The 20804-nt window shown below is 41.9% G+C and overlaps 1 protein-coding gene across 2 annotated transcripts in view; it reads left to right on the top strand.

Annotated features, from left to right (window-relative positions):
• CCDC138 (coiled-coil domain containing 138) overlaps positions 1 to 20804 on the top strand; it is a 30132-nt gene that overhangs the window by 6747 nt on the left and 2581 nt on the right. For both annotated transcript variants that reach the window (XM_083610707.1, XM_083610708.1), the window contains exons 7-13: positions 2599 to 2718; positions 4440 to 4517; positions 4605 to 4712; positions 6377 to 6541; positions 9189 to 9305; positions 10016 to 10208; positions 14818 to 14994. In XM_083610707.1, the coding sequence (XP_083466833.1) occupies positions 2599 to 2718; positions 4440 to 4517; positions 4605 to 4712; positions 6377 to 6541; positions 9189 to 9305; positions 10016 to 10208; positions 14818 to 14994 (958 nt within the window). The remainder of the gene's footprint in view (positions 1 to 2598; positions 2719 to 4439; positions 4518 to 4604; positions 4713 to 6376; positions 6542 to 9188; positions 9306 to 10015; positions 10209 to 14817; positions 14995 to 20804) is intronic.

Raw genomic sequence — 20804 nt, 5'->3', positions numbered from 1 at the left:
TATAGTCCATCAGCTTCATCTGCCACTCTTCCAGGGTGGGTAGCTCTTGTGTCTTCCAATACTTTGCGATGAGAATTCTTGCTGCTGTTGTTGCATACATAAAGAAAGTTCTATCCTTCTTTGGCACCAATTGGCCGACCATGCCCAAGAGAAAGGCCTCTGGCTTCTTAAGGAATGTATATTTAAATATTTTTTTCATTTCGTTATAGATCATCTCCCAGAAAGCCTTAATCTTTGGGCACGTCCACCAAAGGTGAAAAAATGTTCCTTCATTTTCTTTACACTTCCAACATTTATTATCGGGCAAATGATAGATTTTTGCAAGCTTGACTGGTGTCATGTACCACCTGTATATCATTTTCATAATATTCTCTCTTAGGGCATTACATGCCGTAAATTTCATACCTGTGGTCCACAACTGTTCCCAGTCAGCAAACATGATGTTATGACCAACATCTTGTGCCCATTTAATCATAGCAGATTTAACTGTTTCATCCTGCGTGTTCCATTTTAGCAGCAAGTTATACATTCTTGAGAGTGTTTTAGTTTTGGGTTCTAACAATTCAGTTTCCAGTTTTGATTTTTCCACCTGGAAACCTATTTTTTTATCCAAATTATAGGCCTCTCTTATTTGAAAATAATGCAGCCAATCTCGCACCTTATCTTTTAATTTCTCAAAACTCTGCAATTTCAGTTTATCTCCTTCTTGTTCCAATATTTCCCAATATTTCGGCCATTTGGCCTCCATATTGGACTTTTTCAGTGCCTTTGCTTCCATTGGTGACAACCACCTTGGGGTTTTATTCTCCAGTAAGTCTTTATATCTTAGCCAAACATTAAACAATGCTTTCCTGACAATATGGTTTTTGAATGCTTTATGAGCTTTAACCTTGTCGTACCACAAATATGCATGCCACCCAAAAACGTTATTGAAACCTTCTAAGTCCAGAATGTCTGTGTTCTCAAGAAGCAGCCATTCTTTCAGCCAACAAAATGCGGCCGATTCATAATAAAGTTTCAGGTCTGGCAGGGCAAATCCGCCTCTTTCTTTAGCATCAGTTAGTATTTTAAATTTTATTCTAGGCTTCTTGCCCTGCCAGACAAATCTAGATATATCTCTCTGCCACTTCTTGAAACAGTCCATCTTGTCCAAAATTTGCAAAGATTGAAACAAAAATAACATCTTTGGCAATACATTCATCTTAATAGCCGCAATTCTGCCCAACAAGGAAAGCTTCAGGTTTGACCATATCTCTAAATCTTTCTTCACTTCTAACCAACATTTCTCATAGTTGTCTTTAAATAAGTTTAAGTTCTTAGCAGTCATGTTAACCCCCAAATATTTAACTTTCTTTACTATTGTTAGGCCTGTCTCCTTCTGAAACCTTTCTTTCTCAATCGGTGTTAAGTTTTTCTCAAGAACTTTGGTTTTTGACTTGTTCAATTTAAAACCAGCCACCTGACCAAATTCTTGAATCAATTCCAAAACCCTTTTCGAACTAGATTCTGGCTCCTGTAATGTTAAAACTAGGTCATCTGCAAATGCTTTCAATTTGTATTGCTTGGCTCCGACCTCGGACTTTTCTACCTATGTACTATCTGAAACCAAAGGGACACATTGGTTGCCAGATGTGTGTTGCTGTTTTTTTTTATATATCCTACCCCACTAACAGTGCACCAGAGGAAAATATTCCCTTTTAGGTTACCGCTCTGTAATATTCTGTATGCTGTAGTGCCGCAAGTAAAATTTCCCCCAGATAATTTATGCAATCATACAAGTTTATACTAAAGAAACAATCTAAATTAAAATAATTGCGCTCCTTTATCGCTTACAAGCCACATTCAATCATATCACAGGGTGATAAGTCAAGATATGAACAAGCTTTGCACACCCACAAGCAGTCACTTTGCTCCTCTTATTCTTGTCAGGCAGAAGACAAGACCGCCCCCTCAGCTCTTGTGAAGGGATGTGTAAAGTGACTGGTTATGGGGTCAGGAAGCTCACCCAATCATCCAGATGTAGCCATAGCAGCTAATTATGAAAAGGCATAAGGAAGAGAACTGGAAAACATAACAAGTAGCATTTTGGATGATCAAGAGACATAATGTCTGGATATTTAGGAGGGTGTTCTGAGGAGGGTGACTAGAAAAACAGAAGAATGAGAGGGACTGTATGGCCAAAGCTTAGTCACGGGTAGTATGGTGCGTAGACATTATCCAGAGAACTGGACAGGAGGTAACTGAAGAGCTTATATCAGAATTTGGACATTCAATATATATGCTTTCATACAATTGGGGATCGATTTCTTTATATTTCACTTGGCACTCCTAAGTCTGAATCTGTACCTGTCTCCTAAGTCTGGCCTGTTCCACTGAGCAGGGTACTTATGTGAGAAGCACAATGACAGATAAGTTCCAGTTTTATCTTCTTTTATATTTTTCTTTTCTTTTCTACCTTGCTCATCTTAAGAGTCTTGGATTCACATTATGTCAAGAATGTGACAGGGTGACTCATAGTTTCAATGTGATTTTGGACATGCTTTCAAAAACACAAAACTGCCAATCCTTTTCTTTACAAGTTCTTCATTTTGTTTCTAGCAACATGAAGCTGAAATTCAGCAGTTGTCTGAAGCTTTGAAAGAAAAAGCAAAGGAAAACAAAAGGCTTAAATCATCATTCGAAACTTTGAAGGAACTGAATGATGCGTTAAGACAACAGGCAAGTGTTTTTTATATTGTATTTTTATGTTGTGAACCGCCCTGAGATCTACAGATGAAGGGTGGTAAGCAAATTTAATAAATTAAAAAATAATAAATAATAATATACACACAAATCAGGCATTTTAAATGTTATAAACAGAATGTTTTTTGTAAAGTGTTCTAATACTAAATGGTTATTACAGTTTCTGTTAGCTTTATGGTGTATGGGTGATGCTGGGTAAGAAATATAGTTACCAGAATAGTTAAACGTAATTCACATGTTACCTTATACTAGCCTAGTGTAATACTATCTTCTTGAAGAGGTCTTGCAATTATTTTAAAAGCATAGCTGCTGCACCAGAGTATTCACACCTAATGTAGTTGCTTTGCTTTTGAGTTCAAGTGGTTCTCTCTCTGTCAGCTGTGCATTCCAATGCTTGTGGGTGTCTTAGAGCTTCAACAAACTATAGGGTACCCATCTTTCTACTGCAGGTTGGCTACATCTGTTCCGTTTCAGGAGCCTTTGTCCGTTTGGGGGAGCCTTGGCCCATTGTGGCTCTTACAAATATTGACCACACTTTTTTAAAAAAAACAACATACTAGTGCCTCTCAGGCACCCAGAATTTTTAATGACATGAAGTCGAGGGCTCAGAAAGGGCAGGAGCCCCAGATGTGCTTCCACCAGATGAGCCTGTGGCACTGCTGTCCTCAAATTCTGAGACCCAGTGAGACCAGATGCTCCCCAATTCTTATCGCAGTAGGAGGCTACTGCTGCAGGATGGACCTCTAAGCACCTTCCAGTGCAAGCAGGGCTGACAATTGGAAGGCAGCTGTTGCCACTCTATAGTTCCCAGTCTCATTTTGTTTGTTGCTGAAGTTCTGCATTCCGATAGTACAGCCTGAGCCTTGTGTTGTTGTTTAGGCGTTTAGTCATGTCCGACTCTTCGTGACCCCATGGACCAGAGCATGCCAGGCACTCCTGTCTTCCACTGTCTCCCGCAGTTTGGTCAAACTCATGCTGGTAGCTTCGAGAACACTGTCCAACCATCTCGTCCTCTGTCGCCCTCTTCTCCTTGTGCCCTCCATCTTTCCCATCAGGGTCTTTTCCAGAGAGTCTTCTCTTCTCATGAGGTGGCCAAAGTATTGGAGCCTCAGCTTCAGGATCTGTCCTTCCAGTGAGCACTCAGGGCTGATTTCCTTCAGAATGGATAGGTTTGATCTTCTTGCAGTCCATGGGACTCTCAAGAGTCTCCTCCAGCACCATAATTCAAAAGCATCAATTCTTCGGCGATCAGCCTTCATTATGGTCCAGCTCTCACTTCCATACATCACTACGGAGCCTTGTACCCAGCTGGAATTTTGCCTCACCTCACCATGGAGCAGGACACTGCTTTTCAAAAACACCACAGAAAGGATGCAGTCACCGTGAAGTGGCTCATGTGTCTTTCATCTCTAAAAAATGACATGAAAGCATGTTCCTTGGTTTCAGCAAAACTGACTTCTCCATAAATGTGTTTAGAATTGCAGCTGCAAACTCTTGGCAGCTTGTTCTTTGCATATGTAAAGGAGGATAAAGGGGTGACTAGTTCTCTTCATTCTTACAAGCCGTGAAGGGTGGGGAGGACTTACCCAGACAGTTTTATGAGCAAGAGAGGAATTATTTGTGAACCGCCCACTACATAACAGAAAAGTTTTATCTATAAGGCTTGGCTCAACATCTTCCACTTCTTCTTTTTTTAGCTAAATGACGTAAGTGAGCAAAACAAGAAGTTGGAAGGCCAGTCTCGAAAGGTGCAAGCTCGTTTAGAGAATTTGCAGGTAATATTTCAATATGCTTTGTATTGTTTGTCAGCTTTGCAGGGAAAAAAGCCTAATGTAATTTCTTTTCATTCTGTCCCGTTACAGCGGAAGCATGAATTTTTATCCATACAAAAATCTAAAGAAGCTTTCCACACAGCCCAGGAACGAAAGGTTATCAAGCCAGAAAAAACAATAACTTCAAAAAGTTACAAAGTAAGCTTCACACTATTCATTCCCCCCTATAGTGTATCTATATCTATATTGATACTTGTATCTATATCTATCTCTATCTCTATCTATATCTATATCTATATCTATATCTATATCTATATTTATTGACACTTGTCCAAAGATATACAAAAGTTCATACTCAATACAAAGTAAAAGAAATGCTTAATCTATAAATGAATGGAGGCAGAAAGAAGGAATGGGGGAAATGAAGGAAGGAAAAGTGAAAGGGGAGAGAAAGAGAGCTGATGATGATGATGATCATCATCATCATCATCATCTTTTATTTGTATCCCGCCCTCCCCGGCTGGAACTGGGCTCAGGGCAGCTAACATCAAATGTAAACACTGATATAAAATCAAACAATAATTAAATCACCTCTTAAAAACAAGTCAGGATAAAATTAAAATCTGAATTAGATGGCTTTCTGCAGGATTTGGGTTGGGAACAGTAAATGCTCATCTGGCCCAACTGTGTACACTGATCTTACATGGACCTGTGAGAATGCTGGGAGGCCTCTTTCATACTAATTCTTATACAAAAAGGGAAGGGGAGTCAGGCTGAGCCCTGACCAAAGATAAAAAGACTTGTGGTTCTCTGTCCTGCACCTTTGATGTTTTATAGTGCTTTTAATTCTGTTGGGAACCGCCCAGAGTGACTGGGGAAACCCAGCCAGATGCGTGGAGTATAAATAATAAATTATCATCATCATCTTCATCATCACCATCTAATTATAGAATTCACTCATCAACACCCAACCATTTTATTTTCTGTAAGTCTGTAAGTCAATATTTTTTCAGTATTCAGTTCCAGATTTTACAAGTTCATTTTCTCTTTCTCTTGCATGCATAAGGACATGTTGGTTTGGAACTGCTATAGTTTATTGAGAGGGGAGTTGTAGGATAAATAGTACAGTGGTACCTCGGGTTACATACGTTTCAGGCTACAGATGCTTCAGGTTACAGACTCCGCTAACCCAGAAATAGTGCTTCAGGTTAAGAACTTTGCTTCAGGATGAGAACAGAAATCGTGCTCCGGCGGCACGGCAGCAGCAGGAGGCCCCATTAGCTAAAGTGGTGCTTCAGGTTAAGAACAGTTTCAGGTTAAGTACGGACATACGGAACGAATTAAGTTCTTAACCCGAGGTACCACTGTACTCTTGAAAATATTATTTCCAAATATGTCTCCCATTTCAATAAGCTTGGGTTATATTTAGTTTCTGAGAAGACACTGGCTGGGGTTAATTGAAACTGAAAAGGCAAAAAATGGATTTCTGAAAAGAAGGAACTTGTAACAAGAAGAATCCCTGCTCCCCAAAAAAGAATAATGACATACCTCAACAGAGGAAGGTACCAGAAATGTGTTTAGAAATGTAATAAGAAATAAAAAATACCTGTATTCCCAGTGTCAATCCTGCAGGAATTCTCATCCATATATATGATGCTGAAATGGAGTAACTTTCCCCTTCTTCAAACCAGTACATCACCATTATCCCCAGGCAGATTTGCATATGCTCTCAGTGCTCTTGATGCAAGTCAGATGTGTGTTGCAGTGCAGACGGCACAAGTCAATGCACGCTTTAGATAGCTATCTCATGGTACAGAACTTCTTCAAATTGTGCCCTAAGAGATTCACTTTTATGTTTGCAGATACCAATTAATTCGCACATATATGACCTTTTAACGGTGTTAATGGACTGGATCTCAGATCAGCACCTGAGCAAATTGGTAGCAGAGGAAGAGAAAGCTTCTGAATGTCTTCTGACAGGCGTGCTTGCTTCCAGCAGAAACTACACACAGGAGAAGTGTATCAAGGTAGGGTTCCTCCTTCCTACATCTTGTTTTACAGTAAAACTGCTTGTATTATATTTCGATGTGTGTCTAACAACGCTGTAGGCCCCAGAATTCGTGTTCATTTTCATAATACTGAGCCATGTGCTCTCCAAACCTGAGCTATTCAGGTTCGCAGGGTGTAGTCTGTGATATAACCTTATGTATGATTGCAGCATTTCCATATATACAAACGTTGCTTATCTTGATTTGGATGCTATCCAGGCCACTCTGATTAATGCTTTCATATCATTGTATAAAGCTATAAAGGTTGTATCCAAAGTTAGTCATCCGAAAAGTAGTTAGTCACACACATTAATTACAGGGGGCCTTTAGTGAGTATGGCTAATGTTGAATATAATACTTTTTTTTCCAAGTAGAAGGTGATATAAAATTACAAAACAAAGGTATTTTGTGTATCTTTAAGCTCCAATCCTAAACACTTACCTAGAGTTAGCCTTAATGGACATAGTGTGACTGACATCTAACGTAGGATTTCCCTGTTAATTCTGTACACATGTGGGACATGTGTTCTATCTACCAGGTTTCATGCAGAAACTATTTAAAGCCTATTAATGTCGAAACAACTTCAGACATACTGTTTGTCAGAGGAACACATTTGTGAGCATGTGGAACGTTGGGGCCTTCCGTTGTAGTTGGAAAAATCTTAACTGCAATAAATACTTCATTAACTGGCTTTTGCAATCTCCATTATAATCAACATTAGCATCTGATCCAGCAATCTGTTCCAGATACAGTAGTTCAAATGCATGCATAGAGATCTGCTGCCCAGAATAGAATCCCCATTCCCTGCATTAGTGTTACTCTATCAATCACTTCCTATAATCCCAGATTAATTAGACTTCTATACCACCCTTCATCCGAGCATCACAGGGCAGTTTACAATATACAGTAAAAACACAAAAATACCTACCATAGTAACAAACAGAAGCACCCCACCCCAAACACAGTTTAAAAGGTTATAGGCCTTTTAAATTAGCCAGTGGCCTGGGAGAAGAGGAATGCCTGGAGCCTAAAGGTATTATGAAGGCACCAGGCGAGCCTCTCTGGGGAGAGCATTCCACATATGGGGAGCCACCACAGAAAAGGACCACTCTTGTGTTGCCCTCCTCTGGACCTTGTGGAGAAGGCACACAAAGAAGGGCCTCCAGTAGTTGTTGCTGTTATTGTTCTTGTTGATTGAATTTATAATAAATAAGGGCCTCCAATTATTATTATTATTATTATTATTATTATTATTATTATTATTATTTATTGAATTTATATACCGCCCTATACCTGGAGGTTATGTTTGCATGGTCCAGGTGGGTTTATATGGGGAGAGGCACTCCTGAACTGTTAAAGGCTTTATAGATCAAATCCAGCTCTTTGAATTGGGCCTGGAAACTAACTGGCAGCCAGTGCATTCGGGCCAGAATTGGCATTATTATATACTTAAACTGTCTTGCCCTGGTGAGCAACCTGGCCACTGAATGCTGCACCAGCTGAAGCTTCTGAACTGTCTTCAGAGGTAGCCCCATTTATAACGCATTGCCGTAATCTAACCTAGAGGTTAGAATATCCCCTCGATGGGCTATTAAAAAGCAATCCAAGCACAAGTGTTATGATTTATCATGGCAAAGTAGTGATTAGATGTGGCATGAATACACCTACGATGTAGTGTGTGATCCTAGAATTCTGTCTGATGTAGCTGTTGTTGAGCTTGTTCCTACTTGCTTTGGGTAGGTGCCTACAAGGCTCCTGTTCCAACAGCTGTTGGCTGACATGTTGTTCCTTTTTCACACCTCGGCATGGAGAAAACACCTGGAGTCAGTAGCACCCACACTCTGGAACTGATGGTGCTTTTTCTTCCCTAGTTGTGCTTTGGAAACATCACCTAAGATAACACAGTTGCTCAATTGCTCCCAGTTGTTGCCCTTGCTGGTGGTGCCTAACAGAAGCCCATAAGAGCTGTCCTTGAGCTCTCCCATGTAAATAAATGCTGCCTACAGGAGTTTCTGTATGCTTCTGTTGCTCACTGGGCCCCTCCCAGATGGCACTCTCCAACAACATTGGGTAGTGTGTTGCCACAATAGCCTAAACATGCCATTTGACTACACCATCTCCTCCAACCTGTGCAGCTTTTCCCTACATTGCTAATGTACTCAAATGCCTTACATTGTGATATTAATGATAGCTAACTGATACTTCTGTGTTCAGAGGCATGTAAGATGCTGGGGACAAACAGCAGCTGCTGCTTGCATGCCATGTTTGTGCACTCCAAGGAGTATAGAGGGAAAAATTGGAAGTTTTGCAAAAAAAAAGTTTTATAGTATTGTCTCTTTCAGAATTCCAGAATTTAAAGGTAGCAATATTAGCATTGACAATAGCATCGAATTTGTCTGAATTACTGAGCAAGGCACGCTCTTGGAAGTAAAGAAACATTCATGGTGCTAGTAAGCCAACCATGTTGCTGGTTTTGTCTTTTTTTGCTTAGGTAATTTTCATGTGAAATTACGAAGCATCACAGGAAAAATATCCACTGGGAATAGCTTGCAAATAGGATCTATCGGTAGGACCCAAATTTTGGAAAGAGAAAAAAAGACAGTAATGCTATGTTTGTGTTTTCCAGTTTTTGCCTCTAGTTGCTGAACAGTTTCAGTGGATGCCCTTTGTGAATCCTGACTTGCACATGCATGTGGTTAAATTCATTTACTGGGCTATCAGGCAGTTAGATGGAGGCACACAGGTAAGAAGTATTCATGCAAAGTAGTTCATTTGCATTTAACACTGCTTCTCTACGGAAGGTTCCATGTTTTACTTGACCTGAATTTGACCCGGAGTTGTTATTTATATCATTTATATGTTGGATAAATTGCTTCCAGTACTAATGTACTTGCGTTCGCAATTCTTTTGCTAGGTAGAAGATAGTTATTTTATTGTGAATAGGATGCCAAAATCAAGAACTTGATACTGCAGGAAAAGCTAGAATTCTAGATTTAACCACATAAACTTTTCCGGGTTTTAATGTACCTTACTTCCGTGAAATGCATTCGTGGCCAGGATAAAGCACATTCCACTGAAGTCAGTTATAACATGTTATTAATTCTTTTATATAGCAGGCTTTTTTATACACCTATTTGAATTTTTGTTGGAGTCTCAAAAGTGCTGCTTTATAGATCATCTGCGAGTGTTCTTCTCTTGGTGCTCTTGCTATCTGAAGTGAGTGTCAGTCAGGACGAGACAGCCTTCTGCATAGTGGCTTATAATATGGTGCTCACATATTGCTTGGTGTACTTTGATATTCCTTTTTTCCATCTGGACAATACATCTCAAATGTAAAGCATTTGAAACATGAATAATGTTGATGAGACTTGTTCAGAGTAAATTAAATGACATTTGCATTTACCTAGTAGAATGCTATATTCACTTCATACAGTTTTATTGCTTGTATAACAGTATGCAACAATGACATCAACAATGAGAAGACTGGGTGAAGACCTGTTTAAAGGTGTTGTGCCGAAGGGATGTCAAAATATTTCTCCTGAACATACTACTGATCCCAAGCCAAAGTCCGCAGCATTCTTTAAAAGCTCCAGTTTGCCTTTAAGACTTGTATCAACCTTAATTATAATCAAAACAGTGACACAAGGTAAGTTCTACCAATACTTTTGAGGTCTGCATGCAGCATATGGTGTCTCCAACCACTCTTAAACAGCAAACTACAGAAAGATCCCTGTTCCGACTGACTGACCCGTGAAGTAAATTTGATTTATTTATTGAGATATTTCTGTACCACCCTCCATCAACTTGGTTACAGGGCTGTTTATGTCAGAATAAGGCGGTTCAAAACATCAAAGCCATTCTCACAAACATATGGCCTAACCAGCAGTGTCAAAACTCAGAAATTACTTCACCCATCATTCTTTAAAAGCAGAATGGCAGAAAAAGGTAGGTTAAAGAAACTTGATTTTTAAAAATGGGGTGGGGGCTAAAGTATTTCAATATGTATTTTAAGGGGTAATGGCTGCAGAACTTCTAGATTTTTGCATGTTTGGCAGCCCAAGAGGGCCACAAACATAAACATACAGTATAAGGGCAGTTCTGCTAGATCAGGCCAAAGGTTATTTAGTCCAGAATCTGGTTTTCCACCATATGCCTCTGGGAAGGCCTCCAAGTGGAGCTTGAACAGTAAAAGCTGTTGTTTCCCAGCAAGCGACATTTAGCAAGATAGTGCCTCTGAACAGGGAAGATCTGATGAATATTCATTGTTAGATCTGTCCTCCAAGAGTTTATTTTATCCCCCATTTTTTAAAGCCATTGGCTATCATCCCATCTTGCCGCAGTCAAAGCCATTGTGTTTGTGCAAATTGGTACTGTATGTAAAAGGTAAAGGGACCCCTGACAATTAAGTCCAGTCGTGAATGACTCTGGGGTTGTCGCACTCATCTCGCTTTACAGGCCAAGGGAGCCGGCGTTTGTCCGCTTCCGCAGACAGTTTTTCCGGGTCATGTGGCCAGCATGACTAAGCCGCTTCTGGCAAAACCAGAGCAGCGCATGAAAACGCCGTTTACCTTCCCACCAGAGTGGTACCTATTTATCTACTTGCACTGCGTGCTTTCGAACTGCTAAGTTAGCAGAAGCTGGGGCCGAACAACAGGAGCTCACCCCGTCACAGGGATTCAAACCGCCGACCTTTTGATCGGCAAGCCCAAGCGGCACAGTGGTTTAACCCACAGCGCCACTGTATGCAGGCGTGATTAAATTTCAATGATCACCCATCACATTAGTATTAAATAGAATTTGGATTTTAAAAAAAGTTTTGGAAGAAGCAAGCAAATGATGGGTGGGAGGGAGATCGGGGTAAGATAGTGGATAAGCAGTTGGCGCAAGTGATCTTGGAGATGTGGTTAGAGGCACTGAGTGGTGCTTCTGTATGGAATGGAGAAGCTTCATCCTGTGAATACTGGAATATTTTGGTAGTCACTGTCTGCATGTGTTTGAACTTACTTCCATAACCAGGAAACGATAGAACAGGAGTGGGGAAGCTCTGGCTTTTGTGCCTAATTAGATCTGGCATAGGTCCCAGTTTGGCCTGAGAGGTCATTTTCCCCAGACCATTGCCCACCTGCTCCACACCTGACATCAGGTGTGGGGCAGATGGGGACATGGCTGCCGGTGCCCCGTTGGGAGCCTTCAAGTGCTTTCCTGATTAGGCAGAAAGCCTCTCCTGCCAATGCACCATCTACTGATAGTCCAATCCTAGTTGACTTGCCCTCTCCACCAATCACCTGATAGGAACTCAGTTTAAGTGCCCTGGGATTGACCACACAATTGAGTTTCCCCATGTGGAACTCCATAGCCAGCTGGTCCGTGAAAGGGCTTGCAAAGAACTGATCAGCACTGCACTGCTCTTTGAAGCACCAATAACCAGCTGATCAGCAGTGCTTCAAAGCACCACACAGAGGTCCTTGAAAGGGCCCTCCTTTCAAATTTGGCCTGTGAGGTAGGGCCATATCCATCTCTCCACCCCCTGTGCTAGATCCTTAGGGCATGGGAAGTAACAGTCCCCACACCTAGAATCTATAAATATTCTTTAGTTCAGCTTGCCATTCTGAAGCCACTGAAAACTATTTGTCACAAACATATTACTGATAACGTACCGGTGATCTGTAGGTCATTGATTTTTCCCTAGGTATACTCAAGACAAGGGATGGCGAACCTGTAGCTTTCCAGGCGGTGTTGGACTACAACTCCCATAAGCCCTGGCCAATGGCTAGCTGGGACTGATGGGAACTGGGTGTTGAACAGCATATGGAGGGCTACAGATTCTGCACTCCTGTTCAAGGACAAAATGATGTTTTGGCCAGGAATACTCCCACACCTCTTCACCTTACTACAAAAATAAAACTTGGTTTCTAAGATGGTTGTAGTTATACCTAAAATATTTAATATACAGGAACAGTTCTCTGCCATCTTACTTTAGTGTAGAATCTGTAGATAAAGTAAGAATGAATATACAATATAAAAATGCCAGCATAGATTGGTACATAATTCTAGATGGTTTGTAAGTAATGTTTTGCTTTAAAGTCACAATGCAGTAGGGGGCATCCTAATTAAGGTTTTGTAAGTTCAGGCATGATTCAGTTTATGTAATCCTTTAACGCAGTAGAACAAGTGTTACTGTGGTTTATTATCATTACCTGAAATCTCCGATATTTACTTTTGATGGAATGCCAACATACCAAAAATAGCAAAGGAAACCTTTTCTCAGTCAAATCTTTGGGAAATTAAAAGGGGCTTAAAATGTTTTTAAACTCAGTCAGTAGTGTTTGAACATGAATGCAATAATTGATTACCAAAAGAAAAATGTGGTTGGGATTTATATAGCTAGTTAGTAAATGCATCTTTGTTTTTGTTTCGCTAAAATTGGGGGCCATCCAGCACAAAGCAATGCTATTCCTTGAATTGTTGAATAAAAGCTGCGCAGCAGCAGATATTCAGAGGAAATTAATGCCACTAACACCTTGTTTATAACTGAATGTTACTAAAGTTAGCATTTAACCTTTAAATTTGGAGAAATCATTTCTTTGTGTAGGTTTAGGTTCCAAGCATAGTGAGAAGCGTTCAGCACTGTGAATGCTAGGCAAGGTCAAGGCTTTATGAACTTTGGCTTCATAAATGTCAGAGCTGCCCGAGGTCCCAGCTCACAAAGGACCAACGCCACTTCGTTGTTAAATACGAAAGTCTTTATTGAAGTTCAGTTTCACTTCCAGAGCCGCAGCGTGCAGCTCTACGTCTCAACTTTTAGACCGCTGATGCTCCGTCTGAGTCTCCTCCCCCCAGACACCAGTTTAAGACTCTAGCCTTACTCCACCTCTTCCTCTGTTCTTTCCGCCTCTGGTTCCGCCTGTCCGTTGGGGTCTCGCCCTTTCTAGACTCTTCTGACGCTGAATCCCCTGAGCCTTCCCCCTCCCTCCGGCGGGCTTTAGGAGCTGGTTCCCCATCCGGGTCTCCTGCTGTCCCCCGCGCCTGTACATTTGAACTTGGCGCGCGCGCCCAGCCGGCAACTTTCCTCCTGACCGTTTCACTGCTGCTGTCACTGCTTCCCCCTTCGGGGAGGCTAGCTGCAACTGACCTCCCCTCCGTTGGAGACGTGGTCAGCCCTGACTCGCTTTCTCTCCCCGCTGGAGGAGACGCTGGCCCTGACACATGTGACTCTTCCCCCCCACTACGCTCTGGTGGGGAAACTGGTCCTGATCCCCCGCTGCTGCTTCAGGGTTCCCCGCTGGCTCCTTGTTTCTGGTGCGTCCCCCCTGGGACCCCCCTTGCCCTGACCATCGGCGCCCCCTTCTGGGAATCTTCTGATTCGCTGGAGAAGCTCATGGAATCTCTCGGGCCACTGTCATACTCCCCTACGCTGCCCTCAGATTCTTCCCCTTCGCTCTCCATTTCCTCTCTCCCCTGTGCTCCTGCTCCTGAGCCCCTGACAATAAACAACACCAACTCGGCTTCTGTTACATAAATCTAAATAGGTAAATCCAAAAAGGGCATGAAATGGGTACTATAGGACCTTCTGGCTTCACTGACAACAATTGTTTCCTGTATGTGCTGCTATTGTTTTCTGTCAGAGTAGAAGAAACCGATTTTATTTTTGAAACCTAGGGGTGGTTTGGTTTTTTTTTAATTGGATTCTTAAAATTTATAGAATGTTTTTTCTTTTTAAAAAATAACCTGGTTAAAATTAAATCTGAATACAAACCATGTTACAAGTCTATGGAGATCTCTGGGCCCTAGGTTGTGTCTAAAACGGTCAAGAGGGATAGTCAGGAATGAGCAAAAGTTTTTGATTCTAATGATTCTCCCCACCCCTCTTTTTCTCTATGTTTTTATTTTATTTAGATTAATTTTGGATTTAAAAAAAGATATTTGGCATTAAGTTTTGAATCTCTTTTTATAAACTAATAACATTTATTTAAAATAATAATAAACATTGTAAGGACAGCAAATGTGAAAAATGGAACATTTTATGGTGATTTGATTTAATAAAATATGAGTTGTAAATATGATTTCCTTCTAGTAAAAAAAAAAAAGAATGAATGAGGCTAGGCATTAAATAAGCAACACACTATAAAGACATTTTGTTTTTGATATCTCATTATGTCAGTATTGTATAGCATCCTCTTTTGCCTTGCTTGTTTGACCAGTGACCCAAAATAGTGGTGCGGTTTTACTGTTTTCAATTCTAATGCATATTCTAGCTGATTACCTGGCTCAAGCCTTTGATTCCCTTTGCGTGGATCTGAAGACGGATGAAGGGAAGGCCTTGTTTTTGGACTACCAAGCTGTGCCTATTATCTTGAGTCATATAAGAATATCGAGTAAAGGTGTTCTTTCCAACGCCGTTGACAGCTTGCTTCAGATGACGACGCAATCCAGTAAGTGTGCTAAGTGATGATCAACGTTTTCATACTGCTTTGCTCAGCTTTTCTAAATGGCAGGTTTCCTTTGAATTGGCCGTTTGCTTGGTCGTCTTATTTCAAGTAAGAATCACTTCCAAGTAAAACAGGCTTTACGCCCCCCCCAAAAAAGTGTCTTATTTTAATGCTTTCATTAATGTTTGGTGCAGGCAAGCTAGTAAAAGGGGAGGGGGATTATTTTCTGTAGATTTACTGTATTTTTCGCCCTATAGGGCGCACCGGCCCATAGGGCGCACCTAGTTTTTTTGTGGGGGGGGGGAATAAAGGGGGAAAAATTTATTTTCCCCCCAGGTGCGGGGCTGGAGCAGGGAAAGCCCAAGCTTCCCCCGACCCCAGCCCCCAGAACAGGCTGCTATCCGCAAGCCTTGGGAGCCTGGCGGGAACTCCCGCGGGCTCCCAAGGCTTGCGGATAGATTCCTAAAGCCTGGAGAGTGAGAGGGGTCGGTGCGCACCGACCCCTCTCGCTCTCCAGGCTTCAGCAAAAGCCTGCATTCGCCCCATAGGACGCACATACATTTCCCCTTCATTTTTGGAGGGGAAAAATAGGGTCCTATAGGGTGTCCTATAGGGTGAAAAATACGGTAATGCTTAGCTTTCTACTTTTCACACTGAGAGAGGAATCAAAGCGAGGAAGAAACCAGCAAGTAGACTTCTCTTTAAAATGCAACAATCCCCTGACTTTCACTTAGCCTGTTTGGTAAAACATGATATGAGTAGGGTAAAGCCCATTCTTCTCCTTTCCCAGAAGACATCTGTCCAACGTGCACAGTAACTTGCCGTAGGAAACGGTCTAGAAAAATAACTGCAAATGATTCACCCATTAATTTAGTGGGAGGATACAATGTTTTATCTTCTTCCTCTTGAAACATCTGTGACTCTACAAAAGGAGTGTATACCGGCCTGAATAACATCTTTGAGATGCCTGATATAAACTCCATGTGTGTTTCTAACAATTTGTGAGGGAGAGGTTTCACTTGCTGTCCCCAACATCTACCATGCTTCCATGTCCATGCATTGGATATTGTGTTTGAATAGGGATCATGCATTGTGCTAGTCTCGAACTGCATAGTCTCCACTCCCCTATTCAGTGCTTTTCTAAAAGAAAAAAATGGTGTTGGTACTCACCATGAAGTTGTTACAGTAAAGGCCACACTTTTAACCCTTGAGTACCCTGTAAATTCTTCATTATGTGAGGAGGTTAGAAATGCATATATCTGCATGGAGGGGTGTTTTGTATACAAGATTACTTTGTACAGCATATCTCATACAGTGGTACCTTGGGTTAAGTACTTAATTCGTTCCGGAGGTCTGTTCTTAACCTGAAACTGTTCTTAACCTGAAGCACCACTTGAGCTAATGGAGCCTCGTGCTGCTGCTGTGCCGCCAGAGCACGATTTCTGTTCTTATCCTGAAGAAAAGTTCTTAACCTGAAGCACTATTTCTGGGTTAGTGGAGTCTGTAACCTGAAGCGTATGTAACCTGAAGTGTATGTAACCTGAGGTACCACTGTATAACTGTCTTAATTTGTGAGATATTTACATTGTTACCTGAAAGAATGGGCTATATGATACCCTTCAGTTTTAAGTGGCACCTAACTTTGAAACTGTTGCCTCGAGTCTATTAGAATTCAGTCGTTTCAGTCTCTCGAACTGCCTGCTCCTGGATAGACTCTTGCACAGAACTAAGTCAGATCCCCAGATGTGCCTCCAACCACATAGAATAATCCTTCTGCATTAAAGACCTGCAGCTAGTTGAGCTAAGAAATGGAGAGCTCTTATGCATTCCTATGCAAACCAGCCTGCTTGATCTTCCACTCAGATAAATCACAGCTTAGGACTCATCCCACGCTTTCTGCCTAGGGTGATTATGCTGTTTTATCTTAACCAGGAAGTATTACTCCTTTTTATCTTCAGCCCCCTACAAACTAATGTCAGGAGAGCAATATTTGTGCACATTATATGTTGTTGGGTGTACTTTCCTTTTATTTCAATCGCACAAAATGCCCGGAAGGCGTGATAGCTTAGGACCTTTGGTGAAATACAGCTCAGAAGCAAGTCTCCTCGCAGGTAACCAGGACTTCTGACATCACCCATTACCTGGTTTTGTACTGAGTGTTCACTTGATAGTGGGCGGAAGTGAATTCCCCCCCCCCCCATCTCTAACTAATGTGCCCTCATGATGCATGTGGTTGTTAACCCTGACAGTTTTTAACATTACAGTGGTACCTCAGGTTAAGTACTTAATTCATTCCGGAGGTCCGTTCTTAACCTGAAACTGTTCTTAACCTGAGGTACCACTTTAGTTAATGGGGCCTCCTGCTGCTGCCGCGCCCCCAGAGCATGATTTCTGTTCTCATCCTGAAGCAAAGTTCTTAACCCAAGGTACTATTTCTGGGTTAGTGGAGTCTGTAACCTGAAGCGTATGTAATCCGAGGTACCACTGTATTTTAATGGTTTATTTAGTGTTCTGATGGTCGAATGTGAACTGATGCATAATTAATTAAATAAATGATTTTATACTTTGTAGTTAAGTGCACACGCGAAACCTCTTGCACGCACACCAAAAACATAGAATGTGGCTTATAGCAAAAATAAAGATCATTAGTGAATGAGTGTGGCGTTCGCCCTGCATTTTGTAGCAAAGTGTGAGTGTTACACATTCAGTAACAAAAACCTACTATAGCTTTTATTGTTTCCCATGGCTGGAAAACAGCTTGGAGATGCAGAGAGGAGCAGAGTCATGCAGAGCGAACTAGATTGGAAAGCGGAGAGACTCGGTGGGCTGTGGAGGATGGAGCTGTCGAAATTTAGGGAACATAAGATTAACTCCACCAACCATGGCTTCTGGGGCAAGCAGTGTGAGAGGCAGAGAAGAAAGGCTATTGCAGCAATTATGAAAGGCGAGCGGGGCAACAGCCACAAGACCAGGATCAAGCAGGTTGAAGAGTCATGGAGGGTAGATGGCTGCTGTCTGGGTGAGAGAGTGGCAGATGGAACAGGAGAGACAGCGAATGGCACTGGAAGAGAGGAAACCAGAGGGTGCTCTAATGCCACAAGCCACCAATGGGATGCTGAGGACAATGTAGGGATCAGTAGACTAGACTCTTCAAGGAATAACAAGGGGCTCTGAGAAACAGAGGACTTGACCTTGGCGGAGCAAGGCCTAAGGAGCTGTGCAGTCAATCTCGGGGAGCATTAGGCTTCTTATTTCTTGCAGAAGGGCATCAATGAGGACATTTAAAAGAGCTACCTAGCTAGATGGAACTACCCAGCATCATCTACAAATTAAATCCCACCTTCTTCTTAATTTTTATTTTTATTATGTATTTCATGTTTTTATATTGCGATTTCATCTTGCAAACCGCCCTGAAACCTGCAAGTATAGGGTGGTATACAAACTTAATAAATAATAATAATAATAATAATTATTAATGCCTTCCCACCGCAGAGCTCCAGATCCAAAAAGGTCACAAACAGCTGAGACCCTTTGGTGCCATCCGTCAAGGTCCCTGGATATAGTCCAGGTGGTTTTGTGCTAAATGTAGCAGATGGAAAGGCCTATATACCTCAACTAAATGTAGCAGATGGAAAGGCCTATATACCTATTTTGGAGAGTCCTTTATTGGACCTGCTGTGTGCTAATGCAGCTGCCCTCGCCCTGCCCTTTTACTTGCAGCCCCGCAATGCAGTGTGGAATTTCGGGGTTGTTTCTTAAGGCTCTAAAATATATCCCTTTTTCATACAGTCGAAACACCCTCCATTTTTTAGAAGGGTACTGTTATACTTGTGTCAAAAGTTCTCCCAACAGCCAGAGCCACTAGAGGGAGTGCGCTTGTTTTGAAGCTGCTCATGGCCGGAGTTATTAGCTTCTTCAGCTTTTAAAGATCTACTCCACCTGTTGGTATTTCTTTCTACTCTAAATCCCAGTAAAAGGGGTTCTTGGTGGAGGTTAGCAAGAAAATCAGGGCAATGCTTTGCCTTGGGCTTGTTGTGTACACTCCCCCTGCTTCAAGAAGAACACAGTGCCAGGCTCATGCTTCAGGCTGTTTAAAAACATGCACCTGCACAGGGCTTTAGCTGTTTCAAGTTGCCGCACATGTGAGCAATTGAGCACATTACAGGAATTTTGACCGCTGCCTCTTGTTTGGCATGGCTCTTGCACCAGACTCTTGTTAAAAGGTTATAAAGGGCTCAGATCTGTGTAATGGTCTACTAGAACCAAGCATTGCTTTCCCTTCACAGAACATGGGTGCTAGTCTTGCTTGTTCTGGAATATTGAGCTTCTGGCATTTTTAAAGGAAAGTTACCGCTTTTGTTTGTACAATAAAGTGGAAACATGCATGTTCTTAGCCAGATATCTTTCTTCCAAAAGGATCACATTTTTATTCTTGACTTTGCCAAGGTCGTAGGCGGATGGCTTCTGCTTAGACCAACTTCTGCGTAGCGTTAACTTTGTTTCAAGAGTCTAAATGACAGTACAGGCAGCGCTGCAAGGGTTAATCCATCACATCCTTTACTCTTCTAAAGGGCAGGTGTGAATTTATCTTGAAGAGAAACATTTGAAGCGGGAGCAGAAGAAATAATTTATAGCTTATGTGGGATAAGCATTGAAACATCTCTTTAAAGGATTCCCTTCCTTTCCCATCCTGTCTCCCTTTGTAGTCTTCCTTCCGATTATTCATCTAGGATTCTCTTTCTCTCGAGCTCGGCATTCAGCCAATGCAGTGCTGCTCTGTGTAGTGCAAGGCATTGCTGAGCTGTCTGAACTCATGGCTGGGGGTTTTCATCTGTCTTGGAGCCTTAAAGAGCTGTTTTCTCTGAATAAAATCTCTCTTCCATGAGAAGCCTGTTTAGTATCTTCCATCCTTTCTGTTGTTGTTGTTGTTGTTAATGGCCTTCGATTACTGATGCTGCTTCTTCCTGCTTTACTGTGCTGCTTTAGATTTTGCTGTCTTTATTAGGATTTGCATTCCCATAGCATAAAAAAAAATTGAAGATCATGGCCACTGGGCCCATCACCTCCTGGCAAATAGAAGGGGAAGAAATGGAGGCAGTGAGAGATTTTACTTTCTTGGGCTCCGTGATCACTGCAGATGGTGACAGCAGTCACGAAATTAAAAGACGCCTGCTTCTTGGGAAGAAAGCAACGACAAACCTAGACAGCATCTTAAAAAGCAGAGACATCACCTTTCCAACAAAGGTCTGTATAGTTAAAGCTATGGTTTTCCCAGTAGTGATGTATGGAAGTGAGAGCTGGACCATAAAGAAGGCTGACCGCCGAAGAATTGATGCTTTTGAATTATGGTGCTGGAGGAGACTCTTGAGAGTCCCATGGACTGCAAGAAGATCAAACCTCTCCATTCTGAAGGAAATCAGCCCTGAGTGCTCACTGGAAGGACAGATCGTGAAGCTGAGGCTCCAATACTTTGGCCACCTCATGAGAAGAGAAGACTCCCTGGAAAAGACCCTGATGTTGGGAAAGATTGAGGGCACAAGGAGAAGGGGACAGCAGAGGACGAGATGGCTGGACAGTGTTCTCGAAGCTACCAGCATGAGTTTGACCAAACTGCGGGAGGCAGTGGAAGACAGGAGTGCCTGGCGTGCTCTGGTCCATGGGGTCACAAAGAGTCAGACACGACTAAACGACTAAACAACAACAGCTGCTAAAATTCCTCACACCAAGACTTTTGTTTTGCCCAGATTTGTTATCTCAAGGTTGCTCTACCATGAAAAACCTGGCCTTTGAGTAAGCTATCCTGGCTACAGCCA

The sequence above is a fragment of the Podarcis filfolensis genome (genome assembly GCF_964270895.1).
Source record: "Podarcis filfolensis genome assembly, chromosome: 4".
Taxonomy (NCBI): Eukaryota; Metazoa; Chordata; class Lepidosauria; order Squamata; family Lacertidae; genus Podarcis; species Podarcis filfolensis.
The sequence above is the reverse complement of the archived record's forward strand: the minus strand, read 5'-3'. Positions and strand labels throughout refer to the sequence as shown.